A 17,716-nucleotide genomic window follows, 5' to 3' on the forward strand; every position below is an offset into this window, starting at 1 on the left:
GATAAAAAATTTAAAAAAAAGCATAAGGTATCAAATATGTATGAGAATTATTATATATTAATGTATAATATGGAACAATTATGTAGTTCCACTTCACGTCCTGAACTTATTTCACACTGTCTTTGTAGTGTGCTTCACTTATTCTCTTCTTTCCAGAATTGAATATGATGCATATCGTACTGATCTGGAAGAACTGAATCTTGGACCACGTGATGCAAACACTCTGCCAAAGATTGAGCAATCACAGCATTTGTTCCAAGCACATAAGGAAAAATATGATAAAATGCGCAATGATGTTTCTATCAAGTTGAAATTTCTAGAAGAAAATAAGGTAAATTTATTCTTTACCTTCTGAGATCTTTCTGTGGACTTTAAAATAAAGTCATCCTAAAGAGAGATAAATAGAAAGTTTTTTGTTTCTGTTAACTGTCTTTCATTATAGAATTGACCCTTGAACAGCTTGGGGGTTAGGGGTGCCAACCCTCTGTACAGTCAAAAATCCACATGTAACTCACAGTTGGTCCCCCCGAATCCAGGGTTCCCCGGAGTCTGCGCTTCCACATCTGCAGGTTCAACCAACCACAGATCATGCAATTCTGTAGTATTTACTGTTGAAAAAACTTCACGTATATGTGGACCCATGCAGTTCAAACCTATGTTGTTCAGGGGTCAACTTTGGAATTGTTGGAAGTGGGATTCCATTTATAATCAGCATTTTAGTTTTTAGAAGTACATAAAATATATTTACCTTTCTGTCTTAAAAGTCATCTTTCACATGTAACAATTGGCAAAAAATACTTGATGTTGATCTTCAGATTGGTGTTGGTATCAAGTGCTTTAAAAAGTTACATAATGATAGATTCTGTTCTGAGTATTTTGAAAACTTTTTATTAATGGTAGGTACAGATTTCAGGAAGGGAACATCATTCTTCCCAGTAACTAATAAATGAGGAATGACTGAAAGGTTCCGTTGAGGGCTGCAGTTAGCATAACCTAGAATAAACAAGCCAGGAAACCAATTTTACACATTATTTTCATGTAACATGAATACATCCAAGGACTAGAACAGTAAGAGCTGAGAGGGACCTGCTTTCCTTGGAGGTAGAGTCAGGTAATAGCAGGCTCCTGAGCTTTGGTTTAAGTGAAGGACAGGTTCCCATGTTTAACATTGCATGCATACTCAGTTTGGGGAGGGGGATTGCAGTTCTGAAAATGGGAGAGCCAGTAGTGAGCTCGGTACAGAGGAGGTGTAGATCAGTCCTCTGGAGATGGGGTCTCATCACTGCACATTGGTGGTCCCCTTCCTGTGCTTTTCACATCCTCTGAAGTCATAATAGACCTTCAGCTCTGCTTTCTTCCAGGTATCGTCTTAATATTATTCTTCAGTTCTAATTGTCTGTTGATATCTTCTTGTTTTCCTTAACATTTCCTTAGAAACTCTTCTGGCTACCATAAGAGCCACATACATTTCCTTCAGGCCAGCAGTATCACGCACTTTTTTTTTTTTTAGCTACAATGGGTGAAAAGTACTGATTTTCCATTACACTGAAACCATTATAGTGTCAGTAAAGGAAACCTCAGCGGAGTCATCAGACAGCTTGCCCAGCACCATTCAGACAAGAGCACAGTGAGCCTTTTAGCATTCATTAGCTGAGCACGTGAGATGGCATTCATTTCAGTCATTTGGTTTAATATTTTGAAGGATAGGAAAATGTCAATACTTAGATATAGACATATATATATTTTTTTAAATATATATTTATTTAGGCTGCACTGGGTCTTAGTTGCCGCACATGGGATCTTCCTTGTGGCGTGTGGGCTTCTTAGCTGTGGCATGCAGACTCACTTGTGGCATGCATGTGGGATTTAGTTCCCTGACCAGGGATCGAACCCAGGCTCCCTGCATTGGGAGTGCAGAATCTGACCCACTGGACCACCAGCGAAGTCCCTAGACATATATTTTAAATAAAAATATTTTTTACATACTCCCCTAGAATCAGCATGGTACAGTGTGGTGCTAAATGAAATATGCTAGCATTTTATGGGCTCTACCTAAAGCTAATTTGAATGGAAAGAAAGGAATTTGTCTAATTTGGGGGTTCAGGACTTCTGCCAATAGAGAATATTATTTTAGGAAATGTTTAAAATGGTAATTGTGGTCTATTGGAATCTATTGGTATTTATTGTGTGCTATTCTCTGGATAGTGAGATTATGGGTAATTTTTATTTTCTATGTATTTTTCTGTATTTTAGACATTTTCAGTGAAAAGTTACGTTGCTTTTATAAAAAGGAGAGAAACTTATTTTGAAAGAATTAGTATCCCTAAACCATCTATGTTTATATGGTTCTTGCCAGAGTAAATAAAAATAAGCAAATTATACAAAGATAAATAATGCCTGTGTGACTGCTGCTTCTCTTACTATATAGCTGTTTTTGAAACTTGGCAGTAGATCTCCAGATTTAGACATGAATCAGGGAAGGCAGTTATTTGTCAGTTACTAGGCATTTTACTTATATTCTCTCACTTAATCCTCATAACAGCCTTCATACTCAGGAGACACACTGAGAAGTGAGGAAAGAAGAGACCAGCCAGGTCATCTCTGTAAATTGTACATGTCAGTCAGGTGGCTCTCACATCCAATTTTATCTTATTGGCATTGAAGAATTTTTAAAGTTGGGAGTAACAGAAAATTATGACTTAAAAACACTCTTCAGGCACCATAGTAAGGGTCTGGACTAGGATCATTGCATTAGCAGAGAAAGGAAAGAGCAGTGGTTTCAAGGCTGCATGACAGGAATTAGGAAATCAACATAGGAAGTTGGTTTGGCCTGAAGCTTATGAGGGATGAAGGTTGGGAACTTGTTCTATTTAACCCAGTATTTAGTTTGAAATGACAACAAGATATTCACATGGAAACAACTGGTAGGAAGTTTATGATGTGGGTTTGCAGTTTGGATGAACAAGGTCAGGGTTCCAGAGATAAAGGTTTAGAAGTCATTACTTTGAGAATAGTGTTGTCATTGTCACATCTTCTCTTCTTTCAACCTTCCTTACTATAAAATAAAAAAGAAAATTGCCTTTATTCTCAAGGATTTTATGTTCTTAGAGAGCCTAGAAATATTCTTTGTTTGGGGTTTTCCGCAGTTGTCATCAAGCTAAGTTTCAGTTTCAACTCAGTAATCATTAATCAGCTATGTCTAAAATAAAATCTAAAAGAAACTCTGATCTTTTTATCTTTTGTGTTTAATTCTTTAAAACTATAAAAAGATAATGTTTTTTGGTCTCTGTTATTTTAAGCAATAAACAACTATAATTTGGGTGAAGACTTAGATCCATGAGAAGATTTTTCTTTGTTTTTTATTATTGTTGTTGAACAACTTTTACCCTTTTCTCTTCTTTTATAGCTCTAACAAAGGGAGGAAAAAGCAAGCCTTTAGGCCTAGGAATTGCCTGTCATTCCTGTTTGCTCTCTTGACAGTTTGAAATGCCTCAAATTGGGGGTTTTCTTCTCTTGTTGAACTACAACTGAATTTATACCTTAGTATTTCTTTTATACACAATTGTCAGGTAATCTACTTAGCACTTGAATTTTAACAAAATATACTATACTCTTCCTATTTCTTAAATATTGTATATTGAATTTTTTTTAAATGTAAGTTATCTGAAACATCGATGAGTGCTATTTTGTAATTTGATGATTTCCTGAAGGCTACTGTTTTTTTCTAAGGTTGTTTTTGCAGCTTTTTTTGCGGGTGGGTGGGTGGCAGGGGAGGGGTTCTTTTGGTTCTCATATCCTGGCTTTTGGAGTGTCCTACCATAGCAACACTTCTCTTGCAAAATGCGAGACCAGATAACCAAACAACTAGAATAGTGCAGAAGTAAAATAGTCACTCAGACTGTGACTATCGTTATAAATTTTAGTGGCCAAACATTGTGAGAATATTTTTGTTTATTTTTTTTTTTGAACTTTTAAAAAAAATTTGAGAGTGACTGGGAGATGGATTCTTTACTATTATTTTAGAAAATTGAGGTGTTTATATGTGCTTAGTCTAACCTTCCTTCTCTCTGGCAAAACAAAGGGAATAGGTGTGTAAAATACCTATGTGCATACCAGGGTGTGTATGTGCATGCATTAATGCTGAGAGATGTGTGCACATATCCATGTTTGTCATTTCCCCTTAATGGAAAAACTTGAATTCTTCTACTGTTTACAATCTATACTCTATCCAGTCCCCTGCCCTACCCCCAACCCTCCTGATATATTTTGTTTACCTTTAACCTAAACAACCCTCTGATATTCTCTTCCTTGTTTACTAAACAACACTGAGTTGCATAACAGTAAGGACACAGTTAGTTAGGCTCTTCTAATGTTTCTCCTTTCATCAATATTTCTTCTAGACCTTTAAATAATGTAACTTGAGCTATTTTCTGACTTAAGGCAGTTTATTTACCTTTTTATTGTACCTTTGAAGGTTCAAAACAAAACAGAAGCTAGAAAATAGAAAACATAGTCAAGAGAGAAAATAGTCATTTCTGGTGCTTTGTAGACTTTGTGGGAACACAGAACACATTGTAAATCAACTATACTTCAATTTAAAAAAAAAAACACAGAACAAAGTAAACATACTCACATAATGTGAGACAGCTATATATGTAGTTGTGGTTACCCAGTGACTTTATACAAATATGTACTGTAATAGGAAATACCCAAAGCCTAGTACATTTTTATAACAATATGCTGTAAGTGTTTAGAAAAGCTTGGAGAGCAAAGGTATTCTTCTCTTTGAGAAGAAAAAATATAAACCTCTGAATTTAAAAAATGGATATCTGTTGCCAGATTTTAAGAAACATGTTAATCATTACTTAATATGTAATGATTAACATGTTTAATTAGATACATTCTTGAAATCTCTTTTTCTCTATTGTCAAAAGAAAAGGACCCTAACTTTTTACTCTTGATATTTTTAAAATAGTCATGCCAGTGATGTACTGTCATCTTTATTTCTGTAACTGTAGGCATAAACAGTATTCTTGGTATTTGCTCATAAGTCAAATGAAATGAAGTTCTATAGGTAAAAGCAAATAAATAAAAAATAAACATTTATGGATTTATGGATTGAGATGTGTAAATACAGTAAGCAACCTCAACACCGTGCCAAATATGATTACCTACATTTGGATCCTATGAAACAGTCCCTTAGTCCTGCAGCTCTACTTCCACACTTAATTCCTGAGTGTATTTAATCATGTAATTTGATATAATATCATGTTGTTATTGTTCTTTTCTTCATTCATTTAACAAACATTTATCAAGTATTATACTGTGTACCAGGAAGTGTTCTGGATATTGGTGATACCCAGTGAGCAAAAGTAAAAAAAATTCAACCCTTAGAGTTTATAGCCTAGTAAAAGAAACAACACTGATCAAATCACACCAAAACATAAATGTAAAATTTTGGCTGTGACCAGTGAGTGCTCAGGCTCAGGCTTCCATGTGATGTTGAATATTAACCAGGTAAAGTGAGAAGCAAAGAGTATTTCTGGCAGAAATGGCAGGGTGTGGGAGGTAAACGGGGGCCAGACGATGCAGGCCTTATAGGCCATGTTAGGGAAAATTTATTTGAGTATCAGTGGGAAGCCACTGAGAGAATTCTTGGCAAATGATGGGTCTGTTTTTGTTTTAATATTTATTTGGTTGCACTGGGTCTTAGTTGCGGCAGGTGGGCTCCTTAGTTGCAGCATGTGAACTCTTAGTTGCGGCATGCATGTGAGATCTAGTTCCCTGACCAGGGCTCGATCCTGGGCCCCCTGCATTGGGAGCGTGGAATCTTAACCACTGCGCCACCAGGGAAGTCCCAGCAAATGACAGGTTTTAAAAATGGTGCATAGATTTTAGTAGAACCTAAGAGTGAATATAGGAGTTTAGACAGGAGATAATGGGAGCTTGGATTAATGTTAGTGGAAGTGGAATGAATGGAAGGTTTCAAGAGATACTTACAAGGTAAAACAGAAATACATGTAAAATACTAAGAACAGATTGATGTAATTGGCACCTTTGACATTTTATTCCTTTATTCAGCAAATATTCATTAATTGTTTTTCATATGTCAGTCACAGGGTTAAGTAATAGAAATATAATGGCCTTGTTGTCATAGAGCTTTTGGTCAAGTAAGAGAAATAGACATTAAATAATTACAGAAATACAAACCGTGATCAGTGCTGTGAAGGGAAAATAGAGGGGTCTTGTGAATATACAAAGGGGACTTGGCTTGATGTGGTACAGAGAGTGACATTGGAGCTGAGGATCCAAAGGGATGGAGAGGAGTTACCAAAGGTGTGTGGAGGAAGGAATAGAATATGCAAAAGCCAGTTGAAGGTCAGTGAGGCCAGAGTATGAGGAGAATGGGGGAGAGTAGCTCTGTATGAAGCTGGACCGGTAGATCAGGCCTACACAAGGATGAAAAGATGTATGTACAAGGTTATTCATCGCAGTGTCACTAGTAATATCAAAAGATGAGCAACAACTGAAACAGTTCAGCAGTAAGGCCTAGTCGAATCAACTGTCGTTCATTTATGAAACAGAATACTTTTCAGCTGTTAAAAAAAAAAAAAAAGAATAGGGATGCAATTGATAGAAAGATCCTCAGAACATACTATTAAATGAAAAGAGCAAGGTGCAAAACAGTGTATATGGTACAGAACCTTTTCTGTGAGAAAGGAAGGAAATAAGAACGTAAAATCATATTTTCTTGTGTTTGCATAAAGAAAAACCAAAGGAATTAACTAATTAAAATTTTTTTACCTATAAGGGGAACAGAGTAGTTGGAGACAGGACTGAAAATGAGACTTCTCATTATATGCTTTTTGTGTCCTTTCAGTTTTGATCCTACCTATTCAAAGAATAAAATTTGATTTTTAAAAGAAAGGAAAATAGGTATAGATAGAAAATGTTTGTTTTTAAAATAGTATACCTTCTGTTTTCAAAAAGACTCAACTAGATTTCTGTCTTTCTTTTCTCTTTTATTTTTTTTTTTAAATATTTATTTGGTTGCACCAGGTCTTAGTTGAAGCAGGCAGGCTCCTTAGTTGTCTCTCGCCAGCTCCTTAGTTGCGGCATGTGGGCTCCTTAGTTGTGGCATGCAAACTCTTAATTGCGGCATGCATGTGGGATCTAGTTCCCTGACCAGGGATTGAACCCAGTCCCCCTGCATTGGGAGTGCAGAGTCTTATCTACTGCGCCACCAGGGAAGTCCCGATTTCTATTTTTCAAACATAGCTTAATATACATATTTATATAACCTATAATTTTCCTCTTAGCTTAAAATCAAATGATTGATTCTGTGTTGGAAAGAATAGAAAAACAGTTTCATCTTAAGTGACAGATTAGAAATGATGTGATAGTGCCTTCCATTAATACGGAAAATATTTTCTTGTTATGCTGCCATGTTTGCTGTTCTTAGTGGTTTGACTTCCAGGTCCCTTTAAAACTTTCTAAACACACATGGAGCAGGAAAAATTTGCCTGTGATTTGCATTGTCTCCTTTCTCTCTTTATAAAAGAGGCAGAAGTTAACTATCTTTATATGAATCATGCAACCGAAAAGAATTGTGAGTTGTGGGTTGATTTTGAAATTAACATCAACCAAGCCATATCTATCCAGAGTCGGTTGGTAATTTGCAGTTCTCAGCTGATGAATGCAGGAGAGAGCACACCCAGCTGACCAGTTCATACAGTCTCTCTGTCGGTTGTGCTAAGATTTCCATCATGCAGTTTTTGTGAAAGAAAGGTGTTTTGTACAGTAGATTTAAAAGCCTTCCAGAGGGATAGCTGTATAATCATGAGTTGCTGTTTTTATATATTTGGCGTGGTTCTGTTTCTTGGCAATTATATTTAAAGTACTTGTGTTTTCTGACCCCTTTTGGTCAGAAGTGACCAACTCATTTGGAGGATAGGTTCATTTTTCTGTTGTTTATCTTATAGGGGAGAGGATTGTTCAGTCCTTTCACTTTGGGTGTATAGGATTCACTTATTAAAATTTACTTCTTGGGGGCTTCCCTGGTGGCGCAGCGGTTGAGAGTCTGCCTGCCAATGCAGGGGACATGGGATCGAGCCCCGGTCTGGGAGGATCCCACATGCCGCGGAGCAACTAGGCCCGTGAGCCACAATTACTGAGCCTGTGCGTCTGGAGCCTGTGCCCCGCAACAAGAGAGGCCACGATAGTGAGAGGCCCGCGCACCGCGATGAAGAGTGGCCCCCGCTTGCCGCAACTGGAGAAAACCCTTGCACAGAAACGAAGACCCAACACAGCCAAAAATAAAAATAATAAAATAAATAAATAATAATTTAAAAATTTACTTCTTGGGAATCCCCTGGTGGTCCAGTGGTTAGGACTCCATGCTTCCACTGCAGGGGGCCCGGATTCAATCCCTGGTCGGGGAGCTAAGATCCCGCAAGCTGCACGATGCAGCACCCCCCCCCCCAGAAAATTAACTTCTTGACCATTACTACTGCAATGTCTCTATTCTGTTAGATGGTTGGTACTGTGTATGCCTCAGATCCACGTTTCACTTATTTTGCCGGCCTTGGGTATCACCCAAGTCAGTTTGCCAGGTTTTGTGATAAAGGTGAGTTTTTCAGTAAGCAACCAATATGAGATTTGAACAGATCACTGTTCAGGCCTTGGTTTTGGTGGCGGTGGCATTACTGCACTTTTTTTAGCTCCTAGTAGTTACAGTCTCTGCGATTTACTTAGAAGTAAGCCCTTTAATTAGTATCTCTGAGTAAAATCTCAGATGATACCAGCAGTGTTTAAGAACTTGACTTTGCATTGTTCTTTTTCACCTTTCCTTGAAGTCCTTTCAGTAGTGACTCAGTGCTTTCCTGTTGACTGTATATATATATGCTTAATTACATATATATATATGTAATTAAGCATTACAAATAGCTTGCTTTGGGCTAATTTGTAATGCCTAATTCTAAAGAAATACTGTATAATGGTATTATGACAAGCTTGCTGACAAGCAACTTACAGTCTAATGGAGAACATTTAGCAAAATCTCTTCTATACAAAATGCTGAGTAAAGCATGAGGAAGAAGAAACCCAGAATTTGATGAAGAAAACCTTAGTGTGGGCTAGAAGTACTTGCTGGGCTGGGTGGCAGTGTGACTTGAGCAGGACCACACAGAATGAGGAACATGAGCACTGGCAGAAAGAGGTCAGAAAAAAGTCTTCAAGAAATCCTGGATCATATGTTTCAATGATTTGTAAACTTTTGTTATATTTTCTGTTTTGTTCTTAAAGCAGAACATAGTATTGCTGCTTATGGATTTTTTTAAGGAAAAATAATGGTTTTATAATAACAAATTTTAGTAAAGCTTTTCCATTAAGTTTATAAACAGCTGTTAGGTGCATGGGGTGAGAATTTTGTAAGCTGTGTAAGAGGAAAAAAAAGTTAGCTTTCCAAGATAAAATAACAGAACCACACTTCTGAAAGAAAACTATTTTGTGAATGTAAAGATGAATTTGAATTGGCCATTGGTTTATCTGTAAGTTCCTGTTGCCCAGTGTTCAAAGGCCAGTGAGAACTGGGTCACCTAATTAATGAAAGGAAATACCCAGTTCCTTAACTACTCTTCTGGACCTAAATTAATTTTAAACTAGGAGTTCAGATGCTAACTGGAATGATTTCTGCTACTTAATATTTCCTCGAGCAAAGTTTCTTTGTTTCTTCCCCTGTGTATTACAGTAGTGCCCAGGGCTTTCTCCAATTAAAGCACAAATCATACTGTGCTGTGAATGCCTGCTAGTCTGTTTCTTCTCCTAGAGGTAAGCTCCATGGATACATATTTAGGGCATTCCCTTCCTACAGTAAGTGAACTGATGGACACTGACCTTTGAGTAATCTGCATATAGAGGAAGCTTTCTGTAAGTATTTTATATAATATCTATATGTATATCTATAATCTGTGATCTAGATGATCATATACTAGTGTACAGATGATGATGCTGAGGTCCAGAGAGGTTAAGTAACTTGCCCAAAGTCTCACAGCCAGACCAGGATTCAAATCTAGATCTGTTTGACTCCACAGCCCTGCTTTTAGTTAAGTAAATGATGTTATAATGCTGCTCCAAGAAAGGCTTGGAGGGAAAAGATTGGAGATAACCTTGGAAAACAGAAGCCATATTGGTCACATCTAAACCTGGAACTCTTGGAGGGAAGGGTGAGGACAGGGAGTTAGCTAACATGGTAAGCCATAGAACAGAAGGGCCAACAGGCATTTTTACTAAGGGTGAGGAAACTTGTGCGTTGAGAATTTTAATGTACCGTTGGATAAAAAATGATAAGGCGTAGTGCTGTGACTCACTGTTACTGGAGTTTACAGATTGCGTTTCATCAGTTATCTTCTTTTCAAAACAAAACTGCCATTTTTAACTCATAGGATGCTTTTTTCAAAAAACCCACTTGTCAGTGATTTGTTGAAACCATCCCAGTGAGTCAGAAAAATAAAGTCTATTCTTCCACCTCCATATTTGTGTTTCCTTTTTCTCACTCCCTTCCCAGTGCCCACTCCCATATTTCTGATAGTGCTTCTCTTTTTCAGCTGGTAGCTGCTTTCATGACAAGCATTTCCAAAGCTATTACAAAGTAATAAAATTATACTTCACAAACCTAATAAAAGGCCAAGACAGGTATACATTCCTGCTGTTGCTCTTCTGGTTTCTTACTTACTGGAAAAAGATCAATGATGGGCAGAGAAAGCATATCACTATACATTTTTAAATAGTTGGGAGTAAAGAAAGGAATTAATTCTTTACATATCAGTGGTTGTAGACTTCTTACTAAAGAATGATTTTGTGGGCTTCCCTGGTGGCACAGTGGTTAAGAATTCGCCTGCCAATGCAAGGGACATGTGTTCGAGCCCTGACCCGGGAAGATCCCACATGCCGCGGAGCAACTAAGCCCCTGCACCACAACTACTGAGCCTGAGTTCTAGAGCCCGTAAGCCACAACTACTGAGCCCATGCGCCACAACTACTGAAGCCTGCGTACCTAGAGCCTGTGCTCCGCAACAAGAGAAGCCATGACAATGAGAAGCCCTCGCACTGCAAGGAAGACACAACACAGCCAAAAATAAATAAATAGATTAATTAATTAATTATTTTAAAAAAAAGAATGATTTTGTTCCAGCTTTTCCTTTCATGCTTAAGCCAAGGTACTGCCCCAATATTGTTGTACACTTAATATAAAGCCCTATTTTATATAATTACCGGAAGAGCCAATAAGTACTTTGAAGAACTTAACAATTGTAAATATATTAAAACTAATAGCTTTTTAAACTAGAAATTACCTCATTTAAAAAAAATACTTCAGTGTCTCTGATAAGAAGGTATGTAATCTAAATTTGATTTGGAAAAAAGTTCATTTGGTAGAAATAAAGTACTTTTTTATGGTTTTGATGCCTATGAAATAATACTTTAAGTTTTTTAGTCAATAACTTTGTAAGTGGTATTTATCTTCTGTTGGTACATGCTGTATCAGCAGGAGAAAGTTTTCAGTGTGATCCACTTGACATCATCTATCAGTTCTGCTCTTAAATTTCTCTTACCCAGTTTATATTTAAAACCCCAGCTTGTCTCTGTGTGTCAGTAGTCAGTGCTGAAGTTTGTTTTGCCCTTTAACAGTTAAAGTATTGTATGGTATATTTTCAGTCATTCACCAGATGTTGCTATAGTGGTTTTGCTTGTGTCTGATCTGGGTTGCTCATTGTTTGGTAGGTCTTTATGAAAGTTCTTAGTAATTGAGTTCACAGTGATGTAGTATATTTCTAAATTACTCTGTTTCTGATGTTAGGTTTTCAAAGTTGGTCAAATCTGTCATCATCTCACCACAGGAAATATTACCTCTGTCTTCTCCTATTTTAAGTCTGCTTTTCTGTCATGTTTTATTTATCCTTATAACCACTTTAAACCTTTTTAAAGTTAGGAGATACATACATAAATAGCTCAATATAGATTTTTTTTCCTGCTCTGTAATTATGGAAAGATTATATGAAAGTTTTTTATTATATGAAAGTTTAATTAGAAAGAATTAGCTTTTATTTGTCCCAACCCTTGCATTAGATCCTTGTCCTGAGGCTGTTTAAATGCAACTTCAGGACCAGAGACAAAATAGGAGGGAGGTTTAAATATATCTTATCTACATTTCTACCCTTCCTTTTACTGATCTGTTATACCTTCTTTTGTTTGTTTCAAACTTTGTTTAAAAGCTTTCTAAAATGTAGAATAGAGGCAGATTAGAATAGGTGAAAGAACATGGACCAGTCTTGGAATAAACATTCCTAAGTTCCCCAAATCTGGCCTATCTGCTTCCTACCTGTCTAAAACTTAGGTGAGTTACTTAACTTTCTGAGTCTGTTTTTTTTGTTTTTGTTTTTTTTAATGATAACATGGAGAGAATAGAAGATGTTAAGGGTAACATATTACCTGTCACACAGAAAGTGCTTCACAAAAGTTAGTGTCACCCACCATATCAAAGAATAGTCTACCAAAAATGCTTGGCTGTTTCTTTGATACTGTATGCTTATCACTTCTCATGATTTCATAGCATAAATATAGAAGTAAACTGAAAAAGTGTAATGACCCTAAAATATTTCCTCCAACATTTTGGCTTTTTGCCCCTTCTCCTAAAAGAAGGGTTTGACCTTTCCCCCCCCAACCTTACGTTCTTTATCTCTCTCCTCAAGCCAGTTCTAGTTGAGAAACCAGAATCTTTCCCAGACTGACCTTTTTTCTTTTTTTTAATTTATTTTATTTACTTTTATTTTTGGCTGTGTTGGGTCTTCATTGCTGTGTGCGGGCTTTCTCTAGTTGCGGCGAGCGGGGGCTACTCTTCGTTGCAGTGCGTGGGCTTCTCATGGCGGTGGCTTCTCTTGTTGCGGAGCACAGGCTCAAGGCACGCAGGCTTCAGTAGTTGTGGGTCACGGGCTCTAGAGTGCAGGCTCAGTAGTTGTGGCGCACGGGCTTAGCTGCTCCGCAGCATGTGGGATCTTCCCGGACCAGGGCTCGAACCCGTGTCCCCTGCATTGGCAGGCGGATTCTTAACCACTGTGCCACCAGGGATGCCCTCCCAGACTGATCTTTATAAAAAAGCCAGATAGCCTAGTAAAGTGAACCTGATAGACCAAATACTTAAAATAATACTTTTAAGTCTTGTTAAAACTGCTTATTATATATAGTGACAACAGCATAGTGTCATTACCAAGGTTGCAAAAATTATCTTTAAAATTGTATTGCAACTGCTTTTCTAATGTTTCTTAATTTTCCCTCTATTGGTAATGATTTGTATTTACTTAATAACCAAAGCATTCTGAAGATTCTTTGTAGCCTGTCAGTCAGAGCTGCATTGAATACATTATATGAGTACAGACCCTAGTGCAAATTAAAATTAGTCAAAAATAAGTGGAGATTGGACTTCCCTGGTGGTCCAGTGGTTGAGACTCTGTGCTTCCAGTGCAGGAGGTGTGGATTTGATCCCTGGGCGGGGAAGTTCTGCATGCCGCGTGGCACTGCCAAAAGTAATAATAATAATAATTAGAGTAAAAAAATAGAAAAAAAAAATTTTTAAGAGAAAAAAATTAGAAAAGCAAAATATTCTAAGTTTTTAATTCATTTAATTTAGAAAGTATACTCCTATTGAGAACTGATTTATTAGTTTATTTTAATTTACCTTTATTTTTGATTTAGTAATGGTTTGATTAGATAAAAGAGTCAACTTACCATTGTTATTTAAATTTGCATCTGATTTTGAAAACTACTACCAGAACTAAGTACTAGGATAACACTTACATAATCAGTGCTAATAGAAAAATGAGGTAAGTTGTCTGTTTTGGTATGAAACGGCTTCTGAGATTAAAGTGACAATGAAATTTTATATTTTATTTCCATAATTATAATTGAAAAGCTGTGAATCCCCAGAGGCTCTCTTTATTCCAGGAACTTCTCTGAAGTGCAGATACTTTAAAAGGCTTTTACACATCAACCTTCTCACAGTTACCAAGAGAATGTTTTTGTGAAAATGGGTATTGTATTATTTTGTTGTGAAAACTAGAATTCAGTCCTAAAAAGCATCCTCTTTCCTTTATTTCCCATGGATTAAGTTTCACTGGGGAGTGGGGGACCATTTTAAATACAGCTAATGGACCCGTTTTGAGGCTTGGGTGGTGGGCTACCAAGCTTCCCTCAGCTACAAGAAGAGGTGTGTCTCTGTGTTAGGTTTGTCGACTGTCAGGGGGTGGGGACTCTGACTTGTGTTGACAGCAGTAGGGTTAGCTAAAAATTGTCTGATGCCCTTCGCACTTTCTTTCTGACGCTCTAACTTTCTAGGCCGCTGTAACAGCTCTCTGCAGTTCAGTACGTGAATCAAATCCTGTGCTCTTTTACTGTCTTCTCCAATTCTTTTTTTTTTTTTTAATATTTATTTTATTTATTTATTTGGTTGCATCGGGTCTTAGTTGCGGCAGGTGGGCTCCTTAGTTGCAGCTCATGGGCTCCTTAGTTGTGGCATACAAACTCCTAGTTGCAGCATGCATGTGGGATCTAGTTCCCTGACCAGGGATTGAACCTGGGCCCCCTGCACTGGGAGTGTGGAGTCTTAACCACTGCACCACCAGGGAGGTCCTTGTCTTCTCCAAGTTCTAAAACACTGGGAGATAAAATTCAAGTCAAAAATTTGTTGTGGTCTGAAAAGGAGTAATTAGTTAGAACCTATTTCTAAAAATTATTAGAATTTCATACTAAAAATACAGAAGCCCTTTAGTTGCTCCAGGAGCCAAGGGTCATCTGAAATTGGAAAACAAGAAAGGCCAAATAATACTAGTAGGTGGAAAATTACTCTGTGACTCAAGTAGGTTACTACCATGAAAACCTTAAAAAATAACTCAGTAACGGGGAAGAGTGTTTATAAACTGGTACATAAACTTTCAGCTAAATTTAATACATCTCTAATAGAAGTGCCAGTTTCTGTCCTTAAAAATACATAGAAATAATGTTTTTCTACTGAAAGAAAGCCTTTCAACAGAACGGCTTTTTGAGAGCCATTTGAGTTTCCAAATATATGTATACCTCTATTTAGAAAGCAATTTTCTCAGAAAGTTTTAGTAGAAAGGAACCATAAAAATGATCTTACTCTCAGTTTCTTCATTATGCAAGTGAAGAGAGTTCATATGATTAACTTGAGGCATACATGGGAGTTGAGCCCAATTTTCCTGAATCTTTCATTCTCCTTCAAATATATCAGCCTCCTTCTGCAGTTAACAAGAGTCTTTACAGGCAAAGAAAAAGATTATCTTCTTAACGGACAGAGAAAATAGAAAATTAATAAATGGTTTATTTGTGGTAGATTTGCTTTGTTCCTAATCAGGAAAATGGCATTTTAGAGAAGGAAATTTTACTTACATGTGCTTTCCAAAGAATCAAAATGCATCACATATCAGTTTGTAAGGACTGTAACGTCATATTTTAGGGCCAGATAGGAGTTTTCCTTGAATTCTCTGAGGTGTATTGCTTTTAGAATCTACAAGCAAAGGTGAAAGTCTCGATTATAAACAGAACTGACTTATGGCTTTAGAGAGAATTAGAAACTAGAAAGATTATTTGAAACTTTCTAATTTAGTTTCATTTTAAAATCTATCTACTCATTTATAGTCTTTATTTTTTATACTACATTGAAACAAGTCATGAAGCTTCATTATTTTCCTTTTTATTTTCTTTGTTTTTAAAAAAATATTTGGTATACACACAAAACAATATATGTAATGCATTCCTCTCAGGTCAGTACCTAGTTGTGGAATAGCTGAATTGTATGTATACATACACATGGCAATAGTAGGTGCATGTTTAACTTTTTAAGAAACTGGCAAACTTTTCCAAGATGGTTGTACCATTTGACATTTCCACCAATAGTATATGAGAGACCAATTTGCTCCACATTCTCACCAATAAGGTATGGTTAACCTTTCATTTTAGCCATTCTGGTGGATGTGTAGTAGACCTCATTGTGGTTTAAATTGGAATTTCCCTAAAAAATAAAGATGCTGGTCATTTCATGTACTTATTTGCCACCTGTATATTTTCTTTGGTGAAATGCCTGTTCAGATTTTTTCCCCATTTTTTTCGTTGGGTTTGTCATTTCCTTATTCATTTGTAAGAATTTTTTGTATATTCTAGCATCAGGTTCTTTGCCTGATATGTTTTGCACATATTTTCTCCCAATAGGAGAAAATACATAACATGCCGTAGGACCAAACACAGCCTATATATATATATATATAATTTTTTTAAAAGGACAGAAAAGAAAGGAAAAAAAAGAAAGAAAAATTGGACAACATTAAAAAAAAAACCAATAGGGATGATAAGCAAAACTCAGAATAGGGAGGAAACTTGCACAAGCCTCTTAGATAACCGCAGACAGCAGAAGCAAGAAGAACTACAGTCCTGCAGCCTGTGGAACAAAAACCACATTCACAGAAAGATAGAAAAGATGAAAAGGCTGAACCAGATGAAGGAACAAGACAAAACCCCAGAAAAACAACTAAATGAAGTGGAGATAGGCAACCTTCCAGAAAAAGAATTCAGAATAATGATAGTGAAGATGATCTAGGACCTCGGAAAAAGAATGAAGGCAAAGATCGAGGAGATGCAAGAAATGTTTAACAAAGACCTAGAAGAATTAAAGAACAAACAAACAGACATGAGCAATACAATAACTGAAATGAAAAATACACTAGGAGGAACCAATAGCAGAATAACTGAGGCAGAAGAACGGATAAGTGACCTGGAAGACAGAATGGTGGAAATCACTGCTGCAGAAGAGAATAAAGAAAAAGAATGAACAGAAATGAAGACAGCCTAAGAGACCTCTGGGACAACATTAAATGTAACAACATTCACATTATAGGGGTCCCAGAAGGAGAAGAGAGAGAGAAAGGACCCGGGAAATATTTGAAGAGATTATACTTGAAAACTTCCCTAACATGGGAAAGGAAATAGTCCCCAAGTCCAGGAAGTGCAGAGAGTTCCAGGCAGGATAAATCCAAAGAGAAACATGCCAAGACACGTAGTAATCCAATTGACAAAAATTAAAGACAAATTATTGAAAGCAACAAGGAAAAAACGACAAAAAACATGCAAGGGAACTCCCATAAGGTTAACAGCTGATTTCTCAGCAGAAACTCTACAAGCCAGAAGGGAGTGGCATGATATATTTAAAGTGATGAAACGGAAGAACCTACAACCAAGATTACTCTACCCGGCAAGGATCTCATTCAGATTTGACGGAGAAATCAAAAGCTTTACAGACAAGCAAAAGCTAAGAGAAATCAGCACCACCAAACCAGCTCTACAACAAATGCTAAAGGAACTTCTCTAAGTGGGAAGCACAAGAGAAGAAAAGAACCTACAAAAACAAACCCAAAACAATTAAGAAATGGTAATAGGAACATACATATCAATTATTACCTTAAACGTGAATGGATTAAATGCTCCAACCAAATGACACAGGCTAGCTGAATGGATACAAAAACAAGACCCATATATATGCTGTCTACAAGGGACCCACTTCAGACCTAGGTACACATACAGACTGAAAGTGAAGGGATGGAAAAAGATATTCCATGCAAATGGAAATCAAAAGAAAGCTGGAGTAGCAATACTCAAT

The 17,716-nt window shown here is 36.8% G+C and overlaps 1 protein-coding gene across 6 annotated transcripts in view; it reads left to right on the plus strand.

Annotated features, from left to right (window-relative positions):
* The window catches only part of ARFIP1 (ADP ribosylation factor interacting protein 1), a 131,757-nt gene that overhangs the window by 102,319 nt on the left and 11,722 nt on the right, over nt 1-17,716 (plus strand). For 5 of the 6 annotated variants that reach the window (XM_036853546.1, XM_036853548.1, XM_036853550.1 and 2 more), the window contains one exon: nt 157-331. The exons of the other annotated variant lie outside the window; for it this stretch is intronic. In XM_036853546.1, coding sequence (XP_036709441.1) covers nt 157-331 — 175 coding nt within the window. The remainder of the gene's footprint in view (nt 1-156; nt 332-17,716) is intronic. 6 annotated transcript variants of the gene reach the window in all.

This window comes from Balaenoptera musculus, chromosome 5 (assembly GCF_009873245.2).
Source record: "Balaenoptera musculus isolate JJ_BM4_2016_0621 chromosome 5, mBalMus1.pri.v3, whole genome shotgun sequence".
NCBI classification, from domain to species: Eukaryota; Metazoa; Chordata; class Mammalia; order Artiodactyla; family Balaenopteridae; genus Balaenoptera; species Balaenoptera musculus.